Source organism: Tyto alba, unplaced genomic scaffold (genome assembly GCF_018691265.1).
Source record: "Tyto alba isolate M040663 unplaced genomic scaffold, T.alba_DEE_v4.0 Super-Scaffold_9, whole genome shotgun sequence".
Taxonomy (NCBI): domain Eukaryota; kingdom Metazoa; phylum Chordata; class Aves; order Strigiformes; family Tytonidae; genus Tyto; species Tyto alba.
The window spans coordinates 21210886-21235221 of NW_024881330.1; the positions used below are offsets into that span (position 1 = coordinate 21210886).

The 24336-nt window shown below is 36.4% G+C and overlaps 1 protein-coding gene across 2 annotated transcripts in view; it reads right to left on the minus strand.

Annotated features, from left to right (window-relative positions):
- ZFPM2 (zinc finger protein, FOG family member 2) overlaps positions 1 to 24336 on the minus strand; it is a 314532-nt gene that overhangs the window by 102628 nt on the left and 187568 nt on the right. For both annotated transcript variants that reach the window (XM_033000152.2, XM_033000151.2), the window contains one exon: positions 4276 to 4387. In XM_033000152.2, the coding sequence (XP_032856043.1) occupies positions 4276 to 4387 (112 nt within the window). The remainder of the gene's footprint in view (positions 1 to 4275; positions 4388 to 24336) is intronic.

Genomic DNA, 24336 nt, shown 5'->3' on the forward strand with positions numbered 1-24336 from the left:
CCTGCACAGACTTATCCTGTGGTGCTCTGCAATCAATTACTGTTATACCACCATCATTAATAATTTTCTTAATGAAAATGATTCTGTTGATCTCCGTTGTATTTTAATTATCAGAGTTAAGCATAATTACACTGCAGCTCTGAGCTGGCATGTAGACTCCTTTAGGGCGCAATTTTGTTTTAACACACTGATAATGTAATTTTACATTGTGTCAGTTGTTTAGTTATTATCCAGTCGTACAATTCCGCTGTATTCCTGATAACAGATAATAACCTTAGCACCTCCTATATCCTGAAGTCATTTAAAAAGCAATATTGGAATTTCACAACTAGCTAACTTAATCGTCTTATGATTTTATAATTCCCACAGCTAAATATTTGTACAGACACCCTGTTTGAACAATGCCACTAAACATACGGTATCCATACATTTCACATAAATGGCTTAAATAACATCTAGAAAAATGTCTGTTACATGAGCATGGTTTTCAGTCTGTGCAACTGTGTTTTTTACACAGTTTCTATTCTATTCAGTAGTAATTCACTTTTTAAAATCTCTTACAGTCTCAGTGGAAGATCTACAGTTAATACCCCAGCCCCCTCCTAGGTTATGGAGGGACTTCTACCTCTGTTCTTAGAGATTCACCAGGTCTGATGCAGAACTTTGTTAAGCATGAATGCTTCTCAAGTATATTATGTTGCGATGATCATACAGTTCATGCATTAATATTTCCCACCAATGTATCTTGCTTGAATTACTGAAACTCTGTAGCTGTTTTTTGGAAAGAACATATTTCTAATTCTAGATAAGATACAATTCCTAAAATCTGTCTCTAAAATTTAAGTTACTGTTTCTAGGACATCTTTAAAATTATTGAATAGACTATTTTTGAAGCACAAGAGAAGTTTGACATAAATATTAAAACAAAAAGAGCATGTCTTTTAAATGTAATTACAGTTGTAAAAGTTTCCTTTCAAAAAAATGGAATGGGATAATGGCACATGCCACGAGTAGCAAGCTTGTATCAGAGCTTATAAAGAGGTATACTAATGAACTGTCTTTCTCTTTTCTAATTTGTCCTAGTATTGGAGAAATGTAGTTATATAAAATACAGAGAGAAATAAATGATCCTAGCTAAACAGAATTAATTTCAAATACTGAATAGTTATTTCATAGTTATCTATTCACTCTGAATATACTCAGATGTATGATTTCAAGTAACTGGTTTCTTAATCTAAAAATTTATAAGGAAGATGAATTGTGATTCCACTGTAATAACTTAGCAATGTAATCCTATATATGTACATTGTACATATACACATACATATGTGCACGCAGTTTTTGTATTTGCTTGCCTAGGGAAAAAAAATTATTGAGAGTTTTGAAGACAAATAGGGAGTTAGCTGGACAGCTCAGATTCACTTTCAATAGGAACTACATGTGTCATTCTTCTCCCTGTGTTTATTCCATGTGCAAAACGTGGGTGACTATGGTGCCCCCAGCTCCTAGTGAACTGGAAGTCAGGCTGACATTCCTATGCTCTCCTGAAAGACCTGGAGAAAATTCTGTTCTCAAAGATATCACTGTAATGAGCTAAAAGGGAATATGGCATGTGCTTCTGAGTCAGCAACTTATCGACCAATATCTCGTACTGCTAGTCAATTCTTAAACTTATTTTCCTCTTAGAAATGTGCCAATTTACTCCACTCATCTCAGCTTGGGTATAGTAAGGAAAAAGAGCTCTCAGGTGACCAAATCTACTCCATGTACAATTCCACACATTTGTTCAGCGAATTGCTTTCAGAAATAACAATGTATTGCTAAGCAAACTAAGAAAATTATACACAACTACAACATAATATCGAATTACAACTAGATGCCAACTGACTCCATTTCATTAGAAGTAATGGAGTTATAGGAGACAGAAAGCTAACACAAATCAAGGCAGTGTAATCTGGAATGATGAGATACAAATTGAAGGAAGAAACATTATTCTATTTATTTATTTTACCATCTTCTATTTGACATTGTTTTGTGATCCAAGACAATTAATCTTTCCAGCACAAAAATCCCAGCAGAGCTCAAGGCAAATGTAGGTTCTTAATGAACGACAGAGCAGCCAACTCAAAGCAGAGAGATGAACAGAATGCTGTGAAGGTGAACCATATCTACAACATTTTCCACATTAGTTTAGTGAAGTAGCAGGTTTTTAACATGTATTTATAAATTAGAGATAGGGATAACAGAATTCACTTTGAGCACTGTATGATTATCTCACAAAACCTGTTAACCAAGTATTAGAATAACCAGCATCATCAGAGAAACAAAATCCAGAACATTTGAATGAAGAGACTAATATTTTGGGCTACTCATATTGCACCAAACTGAAGAAAGGGTTTAGTATTTGAAAAAAAAAAATAATCGTATTTCAATAGATTCAATCAGACAGATAGCACTGAAACTGTCTAATGAATTAGTTAGTGTTTGTAAAGTACTTTGAAGATGAAAAATCTTACTGGTATATATGTGCTAAGTATTCTTATAATTACAGAAAGAATATCATACCTGATAAGACATCATCCTACGGGAACTTGTAGAAGCAGTATTTTGGAGTGAAAGAAATTTCCCATTACATTAAAAAGTTGTTGCAGAAAAGTTTGCCTGTGAGTATTCAATACTATGGATAGCAAACTGCAGCTCTGGGTTCATGAGAAAAGTTTCACTATGTTATTCAGAGCACTTTGCTGCTTCTTCCACTTGGGCAGCAATCAGCAAGCTGTGAAGGAAAGGCAGCTCAACCCTTTTTAGATTTGAGCCCAGTTATCCAGTACTGCAGGTGTTTCAGGTTGCAGAATGAATGTGTTGGCATTCTGCAATTATAATAGAATTTATAAGACCCTGGTGTGCAACTCATTTTTAACATGCAAATTCCCTATTTTCAGCATTTCAGCTTTCAAAGGCTTGTGGCAGTTTAAAAGCAATCCTCTTATAAGTGTATAAATTGCAATGATTATAAGAACAAGTTGTAATTGTTTCTAGTAAGTTTTTAGGAGTCTTTGATGTTATGATTAGTGTTTTGTATGTTAATATATTGATATGGGTGCTTATTTGCCTGGATGCTTGTATGCTGAAATGGTCACTAGGTTGCCTCAGCAAACAATCTTTGATCTCAGTAGGTCTGTTTGGTTAGAAATAAAACCTAAAAGAAATTAAACAAGAACAGTGCATGTTCTGAAGTATTCACAAAGTGCTGAGATTGATGATTGAAATACAAGGAATGAAAGTCAGAGTTTTGCAATACGATCTTCAGGGGGAATGCCAAAAACAGCTACACTAAGTAAGTTATTCTTAGTTCCTGTATTCAAGTGTTGGGATTTTTAGTGGTTTAGGGTTTTGTTTGCTTTTTTGTTTGTTTGGTTGGTTGTTTTTCTTACATACTGTAATGATACCATAAACACATTTATAAATCTTCCACAGTGACTGACCAAACAGCATGGTGCATAGTCCATGGCACTATGGACTGAACCCAAGGTTCTCTGGGTTGATTCAAGATGCAAGACAAAAGCCTTTGCACCTTGAACCAAAGTAGCTGTTAGATGTGGTAGGTTAAACAAAGCCTGTTTGGGGGATCTCGTAAGAACTCATACTGACTTGCGCAAATCTGACAATTCACACAAGACAGAAATGATATGCATTGCCACTAGCCAGTACATTCCAGTGAAGCATCATCACGTCATGCCACTACACAGAGATGGGAATGTCAGAGGTGACAACCCTGAAATCCAGTTCCAGTTATCTTCTGTTACCATGCTGACATGAAGTCTTATCATAGTCCAATCAAGTTCACATTCTTCTTAGAAAATCAGATTTCAGTTAGTAGTCTACAATGTCATGTAACATGGAGAAATGCTATCCACTATACCCAATAAAATGTCAGAAGGAATTCACCTATTTAAAGTGTACAGATTTTACTGATGTTTCCCAAGAGGAACTAACTCTCAGCGAGAAATGGATGGTATGTCTAATGTCAGTTGATGTCCTTCTGTACATATAAAGCATTTAGCACACTACAAACACCATGCAGGGCTTTCATACTATTAAAAGATTAAAAAAAAGAAAAAAGTGCAAAACCAAAACATGGTAGGAAAATGGAAATGAAAACTGTTTCACTTTAAGGGGAGACAATCTACTTAATTTTCCTATTATACAACAGGTGTATCTTTATCTCAGTACATTACACAAGAAAGTAGAGGAAAAAAATCAGCTTGTGTTTACCTTTGCTGTACACAATGCAGTTGTTTTTGTTGTCTTCTACTCCTTGCCAAGTCACATCCAGCAACCACTTGGGGCCAGCAGTCAGTACCATAGGGACTGAAGCCTTTGTCTTCTGTAGGAAGGATGATAACAAACAGATGCCATTTGCTTGCCTTGATTAAGAACTTGAATAATAATAGTAATAATCATTTTATTTGCAAACAACAAATCTCCAAACCCATAAGCCAAAGTCTTATTCCCCTGCCTCAGGATTTTTTTAAGAAGACACAAGCAGTAAGCTTTAGTTGTTTCATTGATTGAATGGTGGAACTATTATCAAGGATTTTTTCGAATGATATTGGATCAGATCTCCAAGATTAAGCAGATCTCTGGTGGCTGAGAATTATAAAGGGAATGCAGATGACTTTCACAGCAAAGAGCCAAGTGTTTAGAAGTGAACTTTAGACACATTGTACTTCATTATCAATGGGATCTCACTATTTCCTGAAACAGACAGGAAAGAATTTAAAGAATCAGTATCCATTTCAAAGATCTGTCCTGGGTAACATTTGTATTATCATAGGAAATTGTTCTGAATGGATAATGGAATTTTTCCCCTTTTGCTAAGTGTCGATGTGTGATTTTACTATGTCTGAAACAATAATAATGATAATGATTCACTGCACTTTGTCTCTGAAAAGACTGTAAAAAAAGTTGAATTAATAAATTCAAAGGCACAAAAGTAAAGCATGACATCCATTGCACCTGAAAGGCACACAGGCAAGGAGATGTACATTTAACGAAACCATCTCCTGTGTATATTTCAGATTCTGTATTTAGAGAATTTGGTATTTGAGGAGAAAAGGTAAAGCTTCAAATTCATTAACTCCTTTTACTAATCAAATGGCAAAAACCCTGTGGGCAATCCTGAGTTTGTCAGTATATGGTAGTGAGATGCCACTTAAGACTTCTATCATTCACTATTCTCTTTCTCTGTATCAAGCACGAAACCACAACAAAGTACAGCAGTCACCACATAATTTTTTTTTCTTTCCCTGGGATAGAATTCTAAGACGTTCCAATCTTTTGAAGAGAATTTGATTAATTGTTTTTATATTACACCAATAATTCTCTAGTTGGCTCCAGTTATGTTCTATTGTGAAATTCCATATGATTAAGACAGTTAAAAAAAAAGTTAAGATACACAAAATCATATATTTACATGGACATTCCAGATGCATTGGCCACACTTATTATCTATGAATGTTCTAGAAATGTAGTGAAGTATATTAAGAGTTACCAGAGAACACACTGCATTCCCCAAATGTACATAAAAATATTTAGTGAACTAAATATTTAGATAGTGTACTAGTTAAAATATTTTTGTTATATGTGATTAAATTAATAATCTTATATAAGAAATATTTAATATAATTTCTGAATGTGATTGAATGTCACCATTTTCATATTTTGTGGGTTTTTTTGATCCTTTTATTCTCTAATACTGTTTTATCAAATGTAGTATTTCTTGATTAATTTGTATTTTATGGTTTGGATTTTTCATTCAAGTGTTTATGCAGTCACACATCTTCTATATGCACTCCATGACTTTATTCATTTTCCAGAAGTGTTGGAAAAAACAGATATAAACAAAGATTTAAATTAGTAAAAGGGAAGGTAACAGCAACAATATATCTACCTAGTGCAGAAATACTGCAACAAGAAACATGCAATGTCTCAGTTCCTAATACTGCTTTTTCTACAGGAAGTTGCAGAAAGTGTATTTGCTTATATGAAGTATTACAAGAGTCAACCCAACAGCATGCTTTTGAAATCTGAATTTAAATTCTGGTTTCTAATTGGCCAGTAAACAAGACCAAAAAAAAAAAAAAAAAGGTTAAGTTCATATGTAAGTTATCAAGAAGCCTGATATTACCAATTAATAAATCAGTGTAAAGTATTTACATATGGACTGCACAGAAAATGATGATATAAATGAGGCATGAATGGAAAAAGATCTGTAAGAGATGAGATGAAAGGTAATTGAAGTATGATCTCTGTCTTCTATTACAGAAAAGTCTGGACTTTAGTGTCATATTACACCAAAACAGTGCTAAGGCTGCTATGGAAATAAGAAGGAGTGGTTATTCTTCACATAGATGAGAATCATACCCATATTAAATACAAACTTTAGCATGAATGTTAGCAACCATGACTGCATAGCAGTAATGAAGAGGAGGACCAGGACATGTCCCTACCACATGCTGCATTTCTCCAACTGCCATTTCAGTCCAGACTTTAACATGTTTTTTGCACTTATATGTCCTCTCAGTTTCTGTTAATCCCAAATACAACCAAAAGACAGTGCGGTATTATCCAGGTAGTGGACTTTTCCAAGTACACCATAAATGATTAAGACATTCAAGTAAATTTGGTTTTGTTTGTTTGTTTGTTTGTTTGTTTGTTTGTTTTTTTAAGTTAGAGGCCAAGTTAAATAACCAAACCAAATCAAAATTCTATCTTCTAAATGCAGAAGGGATCATCTATTTAATTTTCACAAGATCTAATTCATATTTCTTGTTTTCTTCTTCCCAGACATCTGATATTTCATTATGTCTCTCCCATTTGTAAGGGTAATACTTGCATTAAGGTGATATCAAAAAGTCTCAAATAATACCAGGATCTTCTTCTGCTGGGCAATAGTTTATTATCTACATAGACAGGACAAATAATATGTCCTGGGAAAGGATTATACTTAAACACATATTGCTGAGGAAGAAATGAGATGCAGTGATACCATTTGGCTTTCTCATGGAGATTAATTTCTCCTATAGTAAGTGGTAGCCTCAGTCCCAGGCCAACGGCCCTATTTCTTCTAGATGAGAGGAGCCCAGTCTGGTGCCTCATCACTTTTGAGGTAAAGCAGCAGCAGGTAGACTGAGCACCATCAGTCAGGATGCAAGTCCACTTTGCCATCCCCCATTTACAGGGATTTTTTGGAACTTAAAGAACTACATGGAGATCACTAAATTAGCTTCCAGGTAGGCTTGGCAATAGAACTTGTAATCAGTTCAGCAGCTGCAAGTGGTCTCTAGGCACTCGAGATAGGCTGGAGGAGGAACAGGGTGTTTCGTCTCACAGCTCTGCTAGCCCAGAAGAGCTGGTGGACACCTCAAAAGAATTTCCCATTCTCCCATAGCTCTGCTCCCAAGCTGCACAGATATGTAAATAAACTTCTTGTAATATGAAAGCAAAACTTCACAAGGCCCTGGCTGCTAGTAAAGCTTGGCAGCTCCACTAAGGGAGACGGGCAATGGTTTCTCTTTGAAGTATTTCACAGGCATAGTGTGTGAGCTGTTAAGATGAGTCAGGACCACCACAGCAGTTCTTGGGGTCTGGCATCCTGTGAGGTTCACACGTTCATAGGAGGTGTTCACCACTGACAAAGGCTTACTCTTGTTTTGCCTTGTTACATAGTAAGAATTGAAGCAAGCCTGCTGATTCAGGAAAGGCCATTTCCCTAAAATGGTTAAAAAGGAGAGACCCCAGTCCAAGATAACAAGAAGCCATGGTTAAATCAGTCATGCCTTTATCACCTCAAGATTAGACTACTGCAATGTGCTATACCTGAGGCTACATTTTAAATCCATTTGAAAGCTGAAGCTGGTGCAGAATGCGGCAACCGGCTTGTAAAGCGGGATATTGTGCTTTGAGCGCATTACACCAGTGCCTTTTAATCTGCACTAAGTGTCTGTGGGATTTAAGGCACTGGTTACACCCTGTGAAGCCTGGGACCTCTGTGGTTGAGATACCTAACTGAGACCTGCCAGGTCCTTTGCCCCAACCGAACAACCAGGGCCAAGATCCACTGGGGAACATGAAAAAGGGCTTTCTTGGCTTGACACGGAAGAAACTCTTGGCAGAGCAGCATGTTCTTCATGACAGCTCTTTACCTTTGGGACACCATCCCACTTGAATTAAAGTATGTCGATGCTCTGACTCTCAGGTGAAAATCATCCTGTAATCCGTAAGATGTATTTGTCATACTGTAATATTTAGTTGGTCATTCCCAAAATGGTGGTGGTGGTGGTAGGTTACTTTATCCTGGGTTTTTTACAGTGTTATTAGGAATATCTCTAGCTTAAGAACAGTACCATTTTACAAAAAAAGCTTCCTTGACACAGCAGCAACAATATATAGCTGCTTAAAAATAAGACTTCAAAAGCAAAACAAAATTTCACTTTTCCCTCCAAAAGAACTGTTACAAATTACTCAAAAGCTTACAAAACGTTCTGTCTCCTGCCTAAGTATAATCATAGGGATCTGCTAACACAGGTGTCCATAAAATGGGGCTGTAAGTTAGTAACCTCACATTTTGGAAATGAGGGCACATTATAGAACCACAATACTCTTCACTGCTCTACATTAGGTAAGTGTGTAATCTACACTTCAGTCATTTTTACCTGAAAATGCAATTTTTGCTAATGTCTTCATGCCATAACTAGACAAATTTGACAAGGACAAACAGGGTCAAAACTGTGATCTCTCAGGGAACAATTAGAATCAGCTAATGAGGATAACAGAGGTCAGGCAAGCATCCACTTTTTACTAACCTTTGAAGCAACTGGACAAACAAGGGAGGTAACCCTCAATAAATGTTTATATTCAGTCAAGAGGTTAATGGAGATAAAAATAGCCATCACAGCAGGCTGAAAATAGTTTTGCACTCTCGCTAAAAGGAATCAGTGCTGACAAGTAACGTTAGATGGGCTCTTCCCTGTAAAGCTTTCTAACATATGATGTGTGTGGCCTGGCAGAAACTTGAGGAAACCCCCACACTGAAGAGAAATACAGTATGAGCAAGTTGTTTGAAATCTATGAAATTCTGATGTCAAATGCCCGATCGTTGCTAGCTGTTTCCTAAGAAGCAAGAAATAGGTACTGAACTGATCTTCAGTAAGTTGCTGTGACATGAACATCCTGTCCTAGGCATGGTGTTCCAAAAAGTGTTTAACATTACTTAAGGAGATGTACCATTCATTGAAAAATCACTACATTCCTATCTTTACATTTTTTTTTTTTTTCAATCAGTACAGGGCCCTATAATGTCAAAACTACTTCCTTAAAGTACTCTCACCAAAACAGAGGAAAGTTGCTGGAGACTGAAGATATTCAAGGGCTTTGCTTCGAATTGTATTTTGGTTCCCACCAACAGATTTTCTTTCTAAATTTTCCCAAAAGTCTACGTTCCCATGAAGGATACAGATTACCAAAACATCTTTGTGCCCTTGAAGAAAGTTCTCGTGCCACACTCTGCAGTGTTCCTTTATATAGCCAATTAAAAACAAAACTATACTGGGAGGTGAGCTTTAAATATATCTCAGGTGCCTTCAGATATGAGTCTGGGATAGTAAAACACCAGTTAGTACACAACAGAGGTTTCTACTTCAAAATTCAATTTAAATTCAATTTGATTGTCACAGGGTTGATGTACCTTCCGACATGCTGAAACTGCAGAACATCCCCTCTCAAGGGATTAAGTTCACCTCTGGTGGTTACCATTCTGAATACAGCAAAACATTGTAAGCTCATCAAATCAGTTCAGTTGGGGAGGTTTCCTAAGGGGTCAATCTGGACTAAGCAATAGCAATGTTTTGCATAGGTCTCAAACTATCCCTAATGAACTAGTATTTGTTTTAAGATGTTTCTGAATAAAAAGAAGAGTGGTAACTCCACTTTACCACCTCACACTTACACTGATTGTCTCAATGTATTTCTTTATCATATAATTGATTACAAATTCACCAAACCCTAAGACAAGCCCATCTAAACAGCCCAGTGGACAGACACAGACCCTCATTTTGTTGTCAATTTGTGTGCAATCAGCTGGACTGTCTTTCAATTTCTGTAGCCTCCCTGAAGACTCTTATCTTTTTCCAAGGAGAATTCAGTCTTGGAAGAATATTTATCTCGAGGGCTTCTCTGGAAACCCTGCCAGTCAAGGCCCATGGCAGCACTTCACAGTGCCACGGCTTTCTTTGCTAGACATACGGAGGCAACTCCTCTCCACTCACATGAGACTGGAGATGTCAGGAGGTTTTCGGTGCCATGGTGATAACAAACATCACCAAATAAAGCAAACACACAGCATTCTCCAGACTATAAACACCTACTCTGGAATTGTACAATTGCACCACAGTTTCAGTTTTCACAGCCCCCCACTATGTCTATCAGTGAGATCTTGAAACTTAAACTAAATGCAAGAGAAATTTTGCAAACTTTAGTCCTTGTTGAAAAAAAAAAAAAAATTGAAAACCTGATACAAACATAATCGATGCAGTTAATTTCACCTAAATCTGCAGACAGCCTGGGATAATTGTTATGGTTATTATTTTACTATTTTACAACTTTATGGGATCCAGTGTTTCAGAAGAGTGTTCAAGTATCATCCATCAGTTGCCTGATTTATGGCTAGATGAAGAGAGTACAGGAACCTGTTTACCAACACAGATGTAAACAGTGTTCTGGCATGCTGTCAGAAAGAAGTTAGACAAATTGTTGCTTGTCATGGGCTATGAAACTAGTGATGGAGAAAAGAAGGAGAGGTCAGTGTTACTTCCCAGCATCTTGGACAAGGTGGGAGGGAAAAAGTCCTCATGTCTCTTCTGCCCAGGGCTCTGGATTCTCGTTATGTAGTGGTAGTGGTTAACATGGCAGTGCCGCACCTGCAGACTAGCTGGTTGTGAATCATTCCTAGTCTACAATGCTTTACATTTAGCTATTTATTTTAGCATTCCACTTATCTGAAGAGGGAGTCTCTTCAAGGGTCGGTTTGTTTTTTTGTGTGATAGTAGAAGAAAAATAATTGGTGACATTTGAAGAGGCTGAGGTCAAACCAAAGTCTTCACATGTTTCAAACAAAAAAAAAAGAAAAAAAAAAAAAAAAAGGAAAAAAAGGGAAAAAAAAGAGAAACGTACACACAGATGGAATCCCAAAAGACAGCTGGGATTCCCTGCAACTGAGAAACCCTACTGTTTACCCCAAGAGATCATCACTTGTCAAGTGACAAAACTGAACATACATTTCACCATATATCCACAAACCTAAAGCAGACCAAAGAAAATAATCAAACAAAAAAGTACACTCCAGGTCTGTTAATATTTTCCAACACTTGTCATGACTTCAATATGATTCCAAATTTTTTATTAATAGCAAATATGCCTGCTGATGAATGTTGCTAATGCAAATTAAATGTACACTAAACATTGAGATAATTTCATGTTTGGGGAGAATGCATTTTTTTCAAATTTATAAAATAGATTGTAACTTAGGTACAAAATAATGGCTGTCAAAAGCGACTTTAGATTGTTCTATTTAATCCAGGATACCTTTGAAACCAATCTTCAAACTCTTGCCCAAAACTAGGAAGGCTTAAATTAATTAATTCAGATTCTGGAGCACCTGGTCCTAGCTGACTGTCCTGGCGATTCTTTCTGGCTGCTTGCCACATCATCCTGGAGGAGGTGACAAACAACTGATAGGAACAGGAATGGAAAAGGTGGAAACTGGACCTCTGAATACTCAGTGAGCTTCCCCTGCCCACACCACCCTGTGTTGATGGGCTTTCTACTCCTGTCCTTCCCTAATATAAAGTCTTTTCACCTGGCTTCACTCTGCAGCCGCTCCTCCCCTGCCCTGTCCTCCCACCTTTCTCTTTCTTCCATTTTGTATATACCTGGATATGTCCAGATAACTCCTCCTTTTCCCAAAGAGCATGGGATGGACAGCAGTGTAATTTGACATCACTCGACTCAACTTTCTCATTTCATTCTTTGGGAAAGCAGTATATATACACACACACACACACACACACACATTGTGTGTTTACACAATGACCAGCATCAGGAAACTGTATTCTTAGTTGGGGCTGTGATTAGCATAAATATGATTAGGATATTCTGAAACTTGAAAATGCTAAGTGAATCATCTCTGTTGTGGTGAGTTGATACCTGTGGGTAGCATGCCCACCATCACTGTGTCTTAGTGTTCAGGTATCTGCTGTGGGTGTTGAACCTTTCCGCTTTACTGTAAAGTTGAATACTTTGGATAATAGTATTTCAGAGATGACATGCATCTGTACCGATGAAATCACACTATATATAACTTATCTTTAGACAAGATATAATGCAGTGCTGCTTGCACACTTTCACACTGAATTATCAGTGCATTTTTCCTGCTGGGTTAACCTCCCTGTTGTAAATTGCTGTCTACTCTAAGAATTAGATCTCTCTTTCCACTAATGAGACTACATTGATATTTGCCAGTAAATATTTTCCTAATGCACCTGCTTGAATGCAACTCCTTTTACTTTTGCTAAACATTTTTAATGTGAAATAGATGAATACTCTTCTCAGTATGGCTCAGCTGCAATTCTGCAAACATCAAGTTTACGCTGGATGGGTTGAGGGACTAAACTCTGGGATAAACCATCAATCCCTGTTAATCATCTGACATTTGCTCTCAAGTCATTTGACAAATCATCTGACTTTGCACACAGATCATTTGGACCTGGTGTAGTTAATGTGACAACAGATATTCCAGATGATCAAGGGGACAATTACAGAGGTTTTTCTAGAAGGCAATTGCATATGGGTTAATTCTGCCTGATCCCAATGTCCAATTATTTACACTGAAACCATCCACAATGATTGCTCTATCTACAGCTTAGTTACAGTGTGGTATTGGGTAATTTCTGGTTTGTGGTAATTTTGGATTTTTTTTTCTCCGCTGTACTTTTTTTTACCTTGGAATGGATGATTTAAACCATCATTTCGAGTAGTCCAAATTTCATGTACTGTATGTCTTTATTTTTATCTAAGGAATCCATTAAAAATACAAAAATGAAAAAGGACATGCATAAAGCCTTCTATAAACAGTCCATTGCACAGAACTATATTTTTCATATATATATATATATAAAACTATATATATAAAAACTATACTAACTGTTAGTTAGTAGTTATAGATTCTGTTTATTACATATTATTATTACTTTGTCTGGAACTACAAACACAGGTTGTGTATTTTACTTTAGAAAAGTGAATGTTTTTGCCATGAATGGTAAGTCATGTTTTAACAACACTATTAGGATTATATTTCCAATGAATATTGTGAGGCCTTTATGAAATACATATTTAATACAAAGGTATTGTAGTCAATGGCGTAGGTATGATGGTGTAATTCTTCTGATGATGCATGACACAATACTTGAACTTCAATGGTGTACTCACTGAATGCACACAAAATATTATACATAAATTACTACCTAACTTATTTGAACAAGAATTGGGGAATAGAAAAAATTCTTCTGTGCTTTTCTTCCTGATATTTTAAGATTTTTATGCATGTTTTTATTCGATATTTTTATACATACCTTTACCAACAGGAAACATGGTGCTATAAATTAACAGTATAAATCAAATCTACAGTCCTCTGTGCAAGTTTTATATTTGTTAAGACAGTATAATCATTTAAGGCATAAGTTTAACGCATGATTCAACAACCAGAAGTCTACATGTATGACTTTGATTAATTATTTTTAGTTCAGTTAAAACATCCCAGTTTATCTCATTTTAAGATTATCCTTGACATATTTAGAAATCCTAATGCAGATTTTATGGCCCACACCTATCCCTGATGGTGCTAATGGACTAGACATAATGAATCATTCTAATTTGGATGAAAGGACCACACAACATTGTGGCAGTCCTTTAGAGAATTAAAGCTCAATTCTGATCTTCCAGACTTACGAATGCTTTTTTGGGATTAGGCCGCATATCTGTACATCTGTTGAGTCTCAAGGGGTGTATACTCCGCTAAGTATTCTGACCTTCCAATGTACTGTATCAAATGTGTGGCCTTGGGATATGAAAGGATTTGATTACAACTGTATTTTAACACTGATTTAATATATAATTATAGGGTAAAATATAATTCCTTCTTACATGTTCATGTAGAAAATTCCATCTCTATTAAGGAGACACTAGGATATTTTTCACCCAGTATGATAGTAAATAGACTGAAACACCCACCCAGGATAATGTAAAATCAAGGACAATATTCTTAAGGAAGGCTTTAAAATCAGCTTCTTGTGTCCTTAAAAAGCAAGTTTAAATTATCTCTTGTGTTTTGCTAGTTGGTACACTGTTGAGTTATGCATAATTCTTGACTGCTTATGTAAAGAAAAGCCAAAACAAGGTTCCATTAGTGATTTTCAATGTTACTCCATGCTTTCTTGTCTACAAGTAATGAAGAGAGGAATTAACTTTACAAATATATCTATATAAAATTGATGGATAAGTTTGTAAATAATTTAAATTTTTGGTTATTCTTTACTCAGTTATAATTTCTGTTTTCTAGTCTATCAAAGATAGAATGTTGTAAAATTTCCTTTAGCTGGTTAAACTTTCATAAGATACGCATAATGTTTTCATGTAAAAAATTAGGGGGTTTTATATTCCACTGAAACCCCCTCCCCAATTATTATCAGTGAAAATACCACAAAATATTAAAATAGTCTTCACAAGAAAATTAGTTCAGTAGAAACTATCATATGACTATGCAGTATTTTAGAGTTTTTAATCTTTCTTCTATTCCAACAAATTTTGTATAGATTTTAAAATAAATAACAATAGTATTGAGTAAGTGATTAGTATGGGGATTTCAGAGAAAATAAATTTCAAAATTCTGGGCTTTTTCATCAATATGAACTTTCACAGATCTGAATTGTGGATTAATGGTGCTTACATTTTCTTTATCATTTCAGAAGGCTTGGACCAAGAAGATGAACTGAGCAGAGCAGCACCTTCACCTTGCAAGCAGTTACATTCTTCCAGTTGAAGAATATGTTACACATAATCAGGCCATTTTTTCACCACTGCCTTTAAAGCATGAGGATTTTTTTTTTGTTGCTCTCACATAAAAATTAAAATTAAGTTCTCTAAAATGCCCAATGGCAGGTTAAAAAGATCTTCATTTTTTGTAGCTTGTATGACTTAGTTGTGTAATGCATCTCTCATTTAAATTGCTTCAGTGTACTGATTATATGCAGCATGACAAAGAAATGCAACTATGCAAGTTTCCATAAAAAAAAAAAAAAACAGAAGTTTTCAAAGAATGGGCGAAGGTCCTTCACTGGTACTGGAGATAAAGATGGAGAGTCCGGCAGCAGGACTACTGGGTACAGGGCTCTGGTTCCAGTAAGACTCAACAAACAGCTCAGATCAGAATCTAAAGTGCAGGAAAACAGCCTGTAGCTTCGAGATTAGCTTTCTCACACTATTCCTGAGTTAAGCCAGTACAAACATCATCATGAATGCATAATTATGATTATGCACTATACTATGCATAATAGATCTTAAAATCTGGAAACAAAGAAGTAGTGTAGGAATGCTGTTTTCAGGCTTTTGGTTTTGAACACAATGAAAGCTGGGTGTAAGGGTAAAAGACTTTCTGTAAGTAAAAACATTTCCAAGAAAATACATTTTACTTGGAAAATTTGTTCAGATACTTATAAAACATATACACATAAAAGAAGGCCTAAAGTGGAGATAGGAACCTGATGTTATGTTCAAATTTGAAAATAACAATGAATGAAGCCCAAACCCCTCCCATTTCAACACATTTTAGGGAGCTCAAAAACGTATCACTTGGAATACGTAACAATAGACAAAGAAGCTGACAGCCTGGCAAGTTTATTTAAAGGCTCTTTTTCTCATAAAGAAACAAATTTATTTTTAAAAATTCTTTGCAGCAAGAATTTCACTGTGAACCAACGTCTTTTTCTGGGACTGATGGACATACGCAGGCTGGTATCCTAAGTTTAAATGATGGTACTGATAAAAGTGATGAAACTTGCTTAAAGGGAGCTGATGGATTCATTCACTTTCACGTGCAGAAACAAAAGAGTGTGAAAATGACGAATGGAATAACTGGTTATGTCTATGACTACAGAATATTTTCATCAAGCTCTTGCCAGTCACCAGTCTACTGATTAAGCCACACCAGGACAGATGTGCTGCAGCTTTGTGTTCTCTAATGGGACCCCTTGGGAGGTATACAGCCTCTGTTTGGGATCATAAGTCCAAGGAGAGGTCCTCAAGTGGAGTGGGCTGACTTGCAAAAGTAGGGTGCATCAAAAATAACAACAAATTTGCACCTAGGTCATAGCAGTCAGGTTAATTTTTTTTATTTTTCTTTCTTTCCATGGAGAGTCATAAGAATCATATTGGGTACCACCACACTGCTGACTGAATTTAAGTGAATAGAAAACTATTCTGCTGTTGGCTCAGACCAGTTTCACAAATAATGATTTTTTAATTCCAAAAGCTAATTCTTCCTTGAAGGTTCAAAGAGAATCAGATCAAATCTCTCCTGCTTCTAATAAAATTTTCAAATCAATTTTTAGATACCTGAGTAAAAAAAAAAAAAAAAAAAAAGCAGCTTCCAAATGTTCCTAGTACTTCAATATCTCAGTGAAGTCAATAAAAGGAAAAGAAATCCCCTCTTCACTGCATGTTTTATGGAGCCAAGAAAGCAACCTAACACCACAAACAGCATCAGCAGTATGAAAAATCAAGAGCTCTAAAAGAGCAAAAGCTTTAGAAACTGGCAGAATCAGAGAAGTCCAGGCTATCAAACTACAAAAGTCATTAAAACTTTATACCAGTATTTCTCTTCTTCTTGTCACAGAAATTGGCATTAAAATGCTACAGTACTGCAGCCACCCTATCCGTTTCAAACAACTACCACATATCACTTGGCACTAATTGGCAGCAGCTGTTGAAGGCAGACTTGAACCTGGCATCCCAACCGAGCAGGGATTTTCCCCTGCTCCCGGGAGGCAGGGGCCTCCAGGCGAGGTGCGGGGCCACCGCCGGCACGGGGCATCGGCCTGGCATGGCAGCCACCTGGCTGGAGGGTCACTGCAACCTCCGCACGCCCCGCACCCCGCCACAGCGGTCACCAACCTCCTCAGTTTTTAAGGGAAAGGAAAGGATAATTGCCCGATTTTCACAAACTTAGACCCCGTTTGTGCATTGAAGGGAGGTGGCCACGTCTGCAGAGCCCGTGAGCCTCTGAAAGCCCCTGCTAATTTCAGGGGGAGCAGTTGGGTGACGAACGCTCCAAAGCCTGCCTCTTCACTCCTCCCCCCACGGGGATTTGATCAAACTTTCTATTGCTGAGGTATGGATGGCGAACGAGCGAACACGAGCTGCGACATCAAACAAAAGAAGCAGTGCTCAAACCCAGCCCTGGCTGCGGTGTGGCCTTACGGTCCAAAGCAGCTGCTAGGAGGGGGAAAGGGATGATCGGGACCAAGCGCTCCTGCTGCGTGCGGCACAGGCGACACCGGCCTCTGCTCCTTGAAAGTTCAAGTGAAACTTGATTTACAGCCACACCTTGGGCGGCCGGCAAGCACTGGGCGAGCAGAGAGAGAGCTGGACAAAGAGTGATGGGAGGCGGGGGTTGGGGGCGACGGGTTCCCTTAGTATTATAAAAATGCATCTTACTCTGTTTTTAATCAACGAACCTTATCCAACAATCAAGGCAGATATATAATAAGCTGAGCTACTCTGTAAATCTAAACATTCCCCACAAATAGAAAAGATACAGCCTGAGCTCTCTGATTGTTACTACGGCAACTATCTAAAATGAAAATCTTGTTAACCCTTTGCATGCTGTAGCCACCCGTGCATCAGTGTTAGCTGACTTCCACGCACTTATCTCTCCTTTTTCCCCCTCAAGAAATTCATAATTGTATTGCTTCACAGTAGTTATGCTCTGGTTATCCTATTTGAGACTGAAAGGACTGCGATAGGTGGTAGTCTCGTATGTACAGCTGAGTTTTGTTACTTGATCATTACTGGGATTATAGTTCAAAAAACAACTAATAAAACACAAGAGAAAATCCCTAGATTACTCCACAAGGCCTGGGCTTTTGATTAAAACCTTGACAACAGGAATGGGATGCTTTCTAGTAAACCCCACCACTACTTTTTTTCTTTTAGTTATGAAATGAATTGACTGTAAATAGGGTATTTGTCAGGGGAATTATTTCTGTACATTGCATTATAAACAGGCTACTTTTAAAATGCGTTTTTAAAAGCTTCTGTTTCTTAAGTACTCCACAGAAAACTACCAGCTATTTTAACAAAACAATGTATTAACCACAGTGCTTTGAAAATTAATAAGCAGGTATTGGGCTTGAAATCTCTCGGAAATGCAAGAAAATTCAGACAAATGAGAAAAATGACTTTCTGATTTCCACAAGAGTAGCAGATGATTTTACAGATTTATATTTGTATCCACCTGAATATTTGAGACAGTTTAATTATAACATCTACATGGCAGTATCATGACAAAGTGAAATTGTCTGCAGTTGAAAAGCCTTTCACAGCTCATTGCTGAAAACAACTGAAGCCATGGAAATTCTTCTGTATTTAAAGTGAAGGAAGCAGGACGTGGCCTATGGACATCAATTTTATCGATTCTTTTACTTCGTGCCTACCATGTAATTAAGAGAGACCCTTCACTACTAGGCAGAATTCGACTCTATGGCATTCCCAAATATGTCATTTAAGAAAAATACATACCATATCCATTGATTCTTACTGAACATGAAATACTTTACTGATACTCTACAGCATTCACTTCAGTCAATTCAACATAGATAAAGTTAAAAGGTCTTTACTTGGACATTTTTGCAGAACTGAATAACATACACGTAACATGAAAAATTAATAAACAACATATTTTTCTTTATAAAAGCAAAGTTTACGTATAACTGAGTCCATGTAACTTGAAGTGACTTAAGTGATGTGTAAATTATCTTAAGGTCTTTTTGGAATGCTGTCCATGTTAAATTGAAGGTTATCAAACTCCCAGTACATTAGATTAAAGATGCCATTTACAATTAAATAGAAGAATAACCAAACTGAATATCTTAAGATCAGTAAAAGATCAATATTACAATACTCAATTTTATTAAAAGGAAACATTGACTAAGATTTTTAAGTTCACCTAGAATTGTTTCAGACTTTGAAAAAAGAATTGGTTAAAAAAAAATGTGGATACTTTGTTATAAATGTGTATGTTGGTGTGTGACGTCAGAAGTCAGAAATCTTAATATGTGCTATTCTTTACAGAATATTGAACCCATTAAAGTGAACAAACTAGCTTTCTTTTTTCTTCTTAATAAATATGTTTCAAAAAAAAAGCTCACAGACCTTGCCTGCACTGTATACTAACTGAAGGACAGACTGCTGACACTGGGCAAAAAACATACCTCTGCTATCACCGAAAATTTTTTAAGGTGGATGAAATGACTCCTGCTAATTTGAACTTTTGGATGAGGATGAACAAGGTGCACAACACATGTAAGTTTGGTGCTGGAATACACATAGGGAAGAAAATGTTCACAAGGAGAAAAACATGAGTTAGTTTCTCTGACTCAGGATATGCTTCAACTGTATTTTTCCAACTTCTGAAATACTTCCCATTTTTCTGTAACTAATTTGACATACAGCATTCAAAGTAACTTACCTTTCACATTTTTTTTTTCAAAATCTTTTTTTGTGAAGTCAAATGGACTACATTTTCTGGAGTTACATTTCGTATTCAAAATACTATGACCACTAGATTCATCCTAGAGGCTTTCCAAACATCAAGCCTATTTATCAGTGTTGGCTTATTTCCGAGGAATATGTCCAAAATAATCTAAAAATGTACTAACTAGTCAACATACTACACATATAAGCAATTCTTCAGTAATTCTAGGAATGTATAACAATCCTAGTTTTCCACTATATTATTCCAAGTAAAATTAAAAAAAAAAAAAAAAAAGTGTTACCACATCACCTTTTTTCTTTTGTGTGTGGACTTTTTATTCCCCATATCCCAGCTCATTTCCATATTACCTTTAAATTGCTCTGTTTGCCTAACTCGCATATTAACCAACGGACTTAAAGATTCTACATCTCTTACCAGGTGGATATGGATCCCAACTCTTCTGGCTATGCTATAGTTGTATATACACCAGAGAAGCCAACCTTTCTTGTGGGTATTTGCCCTTCTTGATCAGGCACAAAAAGTCATGGGGCTTACAACAGGTAACAGCGTTTCTAAAAAGATTCAAAAGGATGAGGGTATAACGACCTGGACACATGATTCATAATGGTGAGACCATCCTTTGGAGGAGAGTCTGCTCTGTTACTATAAATTGCTCAGTAAACATCAGGAATCCAGCACACAAGAATCTCATTGTCTGACTGCAAATCTCCATTTCTCCAACCTTAATCTAAAATGTTTTCTAAAGCCTAACAAACAAAAACTTATGGTAAAGCTATAACTAAGGGCCAAACATGGAAATAACCACTCTGAAAATCACCTAAGCAAGGTTTATTTCAAACAGTAGCAACTCTTCAGATGATTGCCATATGTAATCACTTTGCAGTCTCTCATTGGTGTAATGGCATCAGAGAACAATCACAAAAAAAGGTGCACTACTGGAATCTATAGGTGGTTCAAAGAAAACTTCATGGAAATATATTATTCAGCAATGAAAAAATTAGTCTTTCTGATTTTGGTACACTTTTAAGAATATACAATTTTGAAAATATGACTTGATTTTTGGAAAAGGACGCAAATACTCCTTGTTCTTTAGATCAGTATGATAATAAAATAGAGAATACAGGAAAATGTTCCAAATCCTGGCTGTGTTATGAACCCTTTAATTGTTTTCTTTAAACTCAGCACTGGCTTAAAGTGTGCAAAATATTCAGTGTAATTTCATGCAAATGCCAGGTTCAAGACTAATAATTAAGAAAGGCAATCAAATCTGTCCAGGCATATCTGTTCAGCTATGCAGGCTCATCTGTAGTTCCATAATAGACAGGCAAATAGACAACAGGTCATATTTTACTCTCAGCAACAGAGACACTATTCCCATTGACATCAAAAGTAACTGTACCTGTGGTTCAGATAACGGAATTTAACTCAATCTTTGCAGGTCATCCTTTATTTGTAGTTTTTTCCACTGTCAAAGATTTTATGATGTTACTAATTTCATTTTGAATTTAAAGACAAAAAAAAATTACTGTGCTTTTTCCCACCCTGCCCCCTGCCTTACACGTTAAGGCTACCCCTTCAAGTATTTATTCCAATATTACTTCAGCTCAAAATACCAAAGAAGTCAGTAGGAGTTTCTGGGGGCAAAGCTCAAGGATTACAGGCTTTGGATCACATAAACATTTACCTACAGGAAGAAAACACCCCCTTTTTCTATTTCATTGTACTTTATAAAAGCAGATTAAATGTTCCTTAATTTCTTTTACATATACCATCAGTATTCATAGTTCATAAAAATGCCATGACCAGACAGTAAAGAATTCAATCCATTACATTTCTTTTTTCCTGAAAATGATTTCCAGCTAGAGAAATAACAATCAGCTTAATCATCACATGGAAAAGCACAAAGTGGACACAATTCTGCTCTCCTGGAAATCAATGACACACGATTGCTAATATTTATAAATCCCCAGCATTTCTGTGTGCTATATGAACAGACTGTGATTGGAGGAAAACTGATAGAACCAAGCAAAAGACACACCAACTACAGTAGTCAAGAACAGTAAAAGCTGGGATACTAAAATAATGACAGAATTAGAAACATAATGGGACATAATTAACTTGGGGAAGGATGACAATATCATGTAAATAAATGCAGTGACACATTTTTCATTATAGGAACTAGAATTTTATATATCCATGCATACTGTTAAGTGCATCCCTGTATGTTACCCAGCACTGTGCTGCAGGTGCTCCAACCAGGAGAACCAGGTAGTAACATTCATACAATTTTTCCTGTAAATTTGCTGCAGCTAAAAATGACCATGTATTTAGAGATTATGCTCAGGGATACCTGCAGCATCAGATTCTTCAACTGCATTTGAAGACATCTACATTGCAAAAAGCTTCACTTTTTCTCTCCCAGAGGAACAGTATTTCCTTGCACTGATGTTTCAAAATAAATGCATTTCAACATCCCTGTAGAGTTATAGATTTAAATCCTTACTTGAGGAGCTGAAAAGGTCACTCAGGCAAAGTACATGATACCATTGTGCCTTCTGTACTCGGGGAGCAACAGTTCCTGCCTGAAGGACTTGGCAAGGAGGGAACAAGCAGAGCCCATACTCCAAAATCTAGCTATTTAACTAGCTATAATTTTGGGTTTCCTACTATTTTTAACAATATTTGCTTTAACAGTAAACTGTTATCTGAGAGTATCCCTATCTTAAGCTCTCATCGTCAGTTAGACTTTATTTTATGAAAGTCATGAAGTTTTATTTTACTTCTCCAAGAGTTAGATTGTGTGAAGGAGGTATTAAAAATTCCTTCTCCAATATCAGGTCTGAAAGAACTCAATCACATATATGTTACCTAAAATCAAAACAAAAATGGCATAAATTTGGCAGGAACAGATTTATTTGAATATTCAAATGACTTTTTGAAGAATTCATCCATTTTAAAATCAGTTCCACAGATACACCGCCAATAGAAATGACATCGAAAGCGGACATACTCTATACAAATAAAACCTACAGAGAGTGAGTAAGGGTATTACAGGAGAAAAGCTCTAAAATCACTCTCTGAATCACTGTTTTACTTAGTTAAAGCATTTTTAAGAGCCGAGATGAAGGATCTAGACTCATTTAATAAAATGTGGCCATGGAATCTTTTATCAGTAGAAGTTTTTCTAGCTTTCATTAGTTCTGAAAGATTTAATGCTTAATAGATTGAATAACTATAATTTATACTAGCAGTTATCCAGGTTCTTTACTCTTTTTATACATGGATATTTTATCTTTTAGCATCCTTTGCCTTATTTTTCATTATATTCTCTTATACTTTGTATTTCACTTAGTGTTTTAGTGACTGGTAAGGAAAAAGGAGAAGCAAGATATATGAGGGGAGTTTTGAAATCTCCCTCTTTCTCATTCTGAACACTATTAAATTCAGAAATCATTCAACAGACATTAGCTAATCACCATTACACTGAAGGATTACATTATATAACAAGAGATGCACCAACTTGTATTAAGAAACATTTGACTTCAAACTACATGCTAAAATCAACGGGAATATACTATCTTAAATACTTGAGCAAAACTCAGTAAAAGATACAGTAGGCAAACATTGTAGTCAGCTCAGCAGTGATTACCAACTCATGCTCCAAATTCACTATAAAATGAAAATCAATATTTCCACAAGTTCCTGCAACATAAAAGATAACCTTCATTGATTTTTCTAGACTTAGGCCCCACTGATAAAATCTAATATAAATTTTCAACCACGAGGATTTGGATCAGAGCAGGGGTGATAAGTCCTGCACATCTCTTAAGAGGTGGAGAATTTTTTTTTTTAAAGTGCACGTTCATACTATTTATAATTTGCCCTGTGCAAGTGAAAGCCTTTTCCACCAGCGCTATCAGGAATCTCTTCTAATTTTTATTACTGTGAGGCTAAAGCCTGTTCCAGATAATTTGGAAATTTCAGGGGAATTGTGATAGGGCTGATGGTGCAGCCCTGGCTGACTTGAGAAAAGAGCTAACCCGTAATAGCCTCCATGGCCGTGCTGATTAAATGTTGCCATAGATGAAAGGCCTGCCATCGCCGCAATAAATTAACCAATCACACAAATCCCAAGTCAGTGCTAATCCTTCCTTGATACTCTGATCCTCTGATCAGCTCAAGGAGGTAAAGAAACTGGCTTGTGACGCTTGGTGCTCTAACCCCTGGATTTCATGTACACAACGAGCTAATGATATCTTGCTGACCAGTTCAATGGGATGAACTTCTCTCACAACCCTTAGGGAACACTGTGGCCTTCTTTAAAAAAAATGACAAGCACATAGCAGGTTTTGTGTTTTATTACAACACCGCGGGAAAACTAACCAGCACTTGTTAACCACAATAAGCATCAAACTGACATTTGTTATAAAGCATGTTGTATTTTACAAGTG